General features: G+C 44.1%; 1 protein-coding gene across 7 annotated transcripts in view; it reads left to right on the forward strand.

The window, feature by feature from the left end:
- TSNARE1 (t-SNARE domain containing 1) overlaps window positions 1-3,634 on the forward strand; it is a 518,176-nt gene extending 514,542 nt beyond the window's left edge. For 5 of the 7 annotated variants that reach the window (XM_025208579.1, XM_025208585.1, XM_025208580.1 and 2 more), the window contains exon 12: window positions 3,021-3,631. In XM_025208579.1, the coding sequence (XP_025064364.1) occupies window positions 3,021-3,062 (42 nt within the window). In that variant the 3' untranslated portion in view covers window positions 3,063-3,631. Of the gene's footprint in view, window positions 1-3,020 lie in introns of all 7 variants that reach the window. The other 2 variants (XM_025208583.1, XM_025208584.1) reach the window with 1 other exon arrangement.
- The last annotated feature ends 2,366 nt before the right edge of the window (window positions 3,635-6,000 follow it).

The following is a 6,000-nucleotide window of genomic DNA, read 5'->3' on the forward strand; positions in this document are numbered from 1 at the left end:
CGGCACACTTGGAGGCGAAAGTCTAGCACCTAATCTGCAAAAATCAACACTAATAAAAAGGTGGTGCCTGTTTTCCTTTGGCTCCAATTTGATCAGGGAACAGGTGCATATCGAGAGGCCCAGAGAGAAAGCCGGACCTGGAAAAGCAGCTGACAGCAGGATGCACGGTTAAGGCATCCTATTTCCTTTCCTCCTCCTTTCCTTTCTGTTACTTTCTTGCTATATCACCTCTCCTCTCTTGCATCTCATTGCATCCACTTTCCTCTGACTTCCAAATTGGAGCAGTGTGAGCGCATGGCGAGTGTTTTTGGTGAGATCTTGTATTGGACTGACTATATAGTTAAGAGAGGTCTAAAACCAGCTTTAGGGCACAAAGCGTGGTCGTTTTCCTGTTGTGCCCAAGTCGGTCTAACTATACCATTGGTCTAATTAAAATGTCACTAAAAGCAGTTATAATAATCTTGGCTCTTGCATATTCCCTGGACTATCCCAGCTACAACACTCCACTCCCATTACAAATTAGACTAAGTTGCACTGTATCCATTCCCTAACCCACTGACACCCATTTCGCTGTTTTCATCCGGACTGATTTTGGTTCTAAAACTTCTACCACAGCACCTTACTTTAAGCTGAGGTGAGTCCCAGCACTGCAGTGTCCTTATGCTGAAAAATACACCTTTGAGAATAATTTTGCATAAGATGGCATCATGGGCTAGGCTCAACTCTGCACTCTGGCTCGCATCGATGAAAACAGATGTTTCATTTGAATTGGTCGTGACTGATCCCAGTCAAGACCTGGGAGTGGCAAAGCCCTTTATACACACCTGGAATGAATGGTAGTCCATTTGAATTAGCCCCAGTTGTCCTGGATAAAGTGTTATCTAGGATCCAGACACTTAAAGTGAAGCAGTGGACTTCTACATCTGTGGGATCCCAGGAGAAACGCCTTTGTCGTGGGAGAAAGCCAACATTTGTTTTTACCCCGTGAGTCCCTCTGATGTGTAAAGCTTAGCTGACCGGGCAAACCAGGTACACAATAGTTGTATCTCAGAGGACTATCCCAGTGAATTTAGCCCTGTGTGTGCCTTGTTTTTCTTTCTCGGTCTAGTGTGTATGATTCAAACCATCTGACTCTTTTTATCCTGCCTGTTTAGCGATGAACTCTGTAATACACAGGGTGTCCCTATCACCTGTATAAATAAGGAGCAACTCTGGTGATGGGGTTGAACTGATATAAAAATGGAAAGGAGATCAATGTCTAGCAATCTGATTCTCCTGTGCAAATCAGGATGGACCCTGGTGGCAAAACTGGAGCGAGGGAAGAAGACTATGTCTTATTCTTTGCATCTGATGCGCAGCATCAAAGAAAATCTAAGCTGGCGTAAACTAGCAATGCTCCATTGAAGTCAGCAGAATTGCATCAGCTAAGGATTATTCTCCTATAGCATTCCCCTCCCTCCAACCCCAAACGCACTCTCATTAGTCATCGCAACCATTAGCAAAGGGACATCTACTTATTTCCCTGTGTTGTACCCTGCTGCCTGAGCAGGCACGGACCAGCATCCACTGGACCTCTGATATTTTAGTGACACTGATGAGAATCCAAAATCAACTTCCTGGTTCCCTTATTTTAATTTTTTTTTGCAAATGGATCAGTTGTAATGTGACTGGTGGTCCTCAGAGAAGGAAAGAGAAGTGTTTTGTTTGTTTGTTTTTTTCTTGTAGAGCTTAAAATTTTGGTCCGGAAGTGACGAAAAATCATGCTAAGCTTCAGAAAACCACTGGAGAGTCAAACTGAGCCAGACAGAGAAGCAAAAGATATGCAGCAGCGTTGCCAGGATGTTCAGTGCCATCAACAGTTTCCATTAGGATCACTCAGGACATCTGGAGCAGATGGATGACATGAAGAGGCACTCCAAGAAGAAGCTGATGGAAGTGACTTGCTCAGTGGATGCTGCCGTCATGCCGGTACAGTTTTGGGACGCCCTTCTTTGGTGAACAGGCAGCAGCCATTGCAAGGATGGAGGCTATACTGGTGGTGACAGAGAAGGAAGGTGGTGGTGATGGTGGTAGCGGCGAAGAGGAGGTGCACGCTCATGGTCCACGTGTTCCTCTGGAGCTTCAGTCAGGTAAAAAGTCTTTTAACAGCACTGTTCATCCTACCTACACAGCAGCCATCCAGGAAATGCTTGATAAAGAAACACCAGATCTGTGAAGCCTTTATCTGTAAGGTTGTCTTCAGAGGCTATGGAAAAATGTCCTCTGACTCATTATACTGCTTCAGACAACTTTACATCAAGAGTTTTATATGTTTAGCTTCTTTTAGCTTCTCGTTCCTTTGAGTCTCCCTATGCTTGAAGAAGGGTGATTGCGCCCGATAGCTTGCTAAAAACTTTTTTTTCCCAACTATTCAGTTGGTCTAATAAAAGATACCACATCTACTCAAAGACCCTTGCCTGCCCTTTACATAGAGAGAGCATCCCACCACAATCCTTGGGCTTCTCTCCATGTAATCCTTCTGGCGTTCATTACTGGAGTCTCATGTCTTACTCCTCGTCCCGCGCAGCCAGCACGCCTCCCGTCTGTGAGAGCTCAGAGTTGCTGAAAGGGGCTCTCCATGCAGAGCAGGAAGCATCTGCAGGACAGGCGCCATTTCAAAGTGATCGCCTTTACATTTAACAGTCACACCCAAAACAAAGGAAGGTGCCTCTTGTGCATAAATCCAGGCTATCAGCTTTAATGAGATGCTCTCATGCACATAGTCAACATGCTACATCCATGCTGGGGTTCCTACATCATAAATGCAACGTTCCTACAGCCACCTGGCTGGGGTCACTCGTTCCTGCCCAGGGCAGGGAGTCAGGCTCGATGATCTAATAGGTTCCTTCCGACCCTACATCTATAAAACTGTGCATACACCAGCACCCAGTGCCTTCTTCCTTGGCCATCATGGCAAAAAGTGTTGTTTTGTCCATTGCTAACATGTAAAAGATTCATGTTTAAAACTTTTCTGCCCCCAGATGAGGAGAAGGAAGTGCCTGGTTGCTCTTGGGTGCTTTTGAGGAGTATTGAAATGCCTGTACCAGCTGAGACAGATCTGGTAGAGCAGTGGGGGGCACTGCAAACCTCGGCTTCCTCTCCCTCCCCTCCTTGATCCCCCCAGACTCAGCAGCAAGCTGCTTTCAGGAGGCAGTCGTCCCACGCAGCTCAGCACCCAAAGGAAGCATGAAGCCTCTGAGTTCAAGAAGCGGCTGATGGATGCACATTTGCAGCAGAGTGCCCTGTTCTCCTCCTGGTATCGGCAGCAGAGCACCCTTATGATCCAGCAGAGCCTCATCTTGGAGAACTTAGTGGAGCAGAACAAATGGCTGGCGGACAATGGTAAGGCCCTCACCCGACCCCTGGAGAAGATGGTGGGCTCCCGACACCCACACAAAGAGACGGCACGTTTGGTTCAGGACTGCCCCACGGGGACCTCCGCCCATCTGCTTTCCCAGATAGCCAGCGGCGAGCTTGCAGGGCAGTCGGGCGTTGAGGCGTTCTCGGGAACGATCTTAAAAGTTGAGGACGACGCTTGAAGGGAGATGCCCTTGTTCCTCGCATATCATTTTTGTCTGTAAATACTTTGTTTAGGGTGGTTCAAAAATGAGCCACATTTTTGTAGGTCACAATAAATGCTATGGTAGCTCTTTGATAGTGGGTCAATCTTGGGTATATTCTACATATAGCCTTGCCTACAATAGGACAGGGTATCAATCTTTTTTATAACCAGCACCACTGTCCATTTCTGAGAGAGATTGTTGTATCTGTTCGTTTTATTGTGAAAGCTATTTTTCTTATAGAAATCCCAAACATATATATATATATATATATATATATATAAAATAAACTCTATTCATATTTATCTTTGCTCTTAAGAGTCTGTCCCAATAGGTATTATTCTTTTCCTGAAACATTTCTGGTAAGAGGGTTTAAAGAAAAAAGAAATTACTGCTAAGCATGTAATAACAAAGGGGTTTCATTGATGTCAAAGAAAAAAATTGTCGGTGTTGATAGGAGCAGGATGGAACTTTATTGCTCCAGGAAATGTTTGCTGATTTAATAATACAGAGGAGTATTCCTGAATGGGCAGGGAAGTTATTTTTCATATAAATATCAACCGTGGCTTCTGGGATTCCTCTCTTAGCCCTTTCCGTGTGTGCTGGTCCTCTCACCAGAATTGTGTTTAAAAGACATGGAGTTTATCAGTGAATGCGACATATAAGAACATGAGAATTGGCATATGTAACCCTTGCTATAACTCTCTTTGCTTATATCACAAATGTCATGGTATTTGTTTTTCCCTTAAAGCTGCAACTCCTGGAGCCATGTGAATTTACACAAATTTCAGCTTCGTTTTTTATGAAAAATAAATGTTTCAAGTCCTCTCATTTGCAAAGAACATGCCCTGACTATCGAAAAGGCTGCAAAACCATAGGAAAAAAAGGCTCTTGATTTTGATTATTTTTTCCTGAACCTTTCAGGCCCATTTCATGGTATCTTCAGTCAGGGGCTGGCAATACTAAATATCTTTAGACCTGTGGGTCATAGGGATGGAAGGGGCCTCAAGTCCCCTGCTCACATCAGTCGTCAAAGCATATAATCCCTTTCCTAACATTATCAGGTTTATCCAATCTAGTATCGCATCTCCAGTAGTGACAGTCAAAGTTAGGCAGAGATAAAAGAGTCTGTCCCACTCCTCCTTGTTCCATGAAGATTTCATGCTAATGGTTAAGAGATGAGGGTGGTTTTATATCCTTTCCATATTCATTGCCTGTTAGCTGTAAGTATCGTGCTCACGATTTTTTGTTATCTAGAAAAGCACTCGCTTCCCCTTCAAATCTTGCTAAATTCTTAGCTTCATTCACTTCTCGAGGCAGTGCATTTCCACTGTCTAATTGTATGTGATGAGATAAGCATTTTGTTACGTGGGTTTTGAATTGGTTACCCTTTTGATTCCTTAAGTGTCTCCACATTTTCCTGTTTGAGTCACTCCCCTTCTTTTCCGGTCCAGTTCAAGGGAAGTGAGGCTCTGCTGAGATGCAGGAATTCAGTTTATCAAGAAGAACGCCATGCCTCCGCCTTGTACGTAAATCCTTTTAAGATCCCGACTGAAAAAATGTCCCAATTAAACTCTTTTTGAGAATGAACATGTGCCAACTGCTAAAATGATGCTTGAATCTTCTTTTTTTTTTTTTTCCCCTTTGGATAAAGAAACCATACTACCAACAGTAAGTACTGCTCAAGTACGGATGCCACCCTGCAACCCCTAATCACACCAGAAACAAGTTTAGCATTTGTGAGCTACAAAGCAATGATCTGAAATAGCTTGATATCTGGAAAGGATCATGTGTCTCGAATAGCCTTGGCTTAGTTAATTAATTTGGTTACACTGCTGGCTTTTTTCATGTTTCTGCTAAGGCATCTTTAAGCAACTCTAGCAATTCATAAGGCCTCTGGGTCATAGGAAAATAGGCTTGAAAGGACCTCAAAATATCCTTTACTGAGCTCCATGCTCAGGAGAGGGTTACTTCTGTTTAAACCACCCCAGACATATCTTTGTTTAACCTACACGTAAAAATGCCCAATGGCAAAGGGTCTAGCAAATGTGCTCTAAGGTTTCACCACCCGCAAAGTGAGAAAGTTCTTCCTACCATGTAACCTAAACCTCCCTTACTACAATTTAAGTCCATTGCTTTTGGTCCCATCCCCTGTAGACACATAAAACAGTCAATCACCATTTTAGTATTTAAAGAATGTTTATAGATTCATAGATTCATAGATGTTAGGGTCGGAAGGGACCTCAATAGATCATCGAGTCCGCCCCCCTGCATAGGCAGGAAATTGTGCTGGGTCTAGATGACCCCAGCTAGATGCATATCCAACCTCCTCTTGAAGACCCCCAGGGTAGGGGAGAGCACCACCTCCCTTGGGAGCCCGTTCCAGACCTTGGCCACTCGA

This window comes from Alligator sinensis, unplaced genomic scaffold (genome assembly GCF_000455745.1).
Source record: "Alligator sinensis unplaced genomic scaffold, ASM45574v1 scaffold326_1, whole genome shotgun sequence".
NCBI classification, from domain to species: domain Eukaryota; kingdom Metazoa; phylum Chordata; order Crocodylia; family Alligatoridae; genus Alligator; species Alligator sinensis.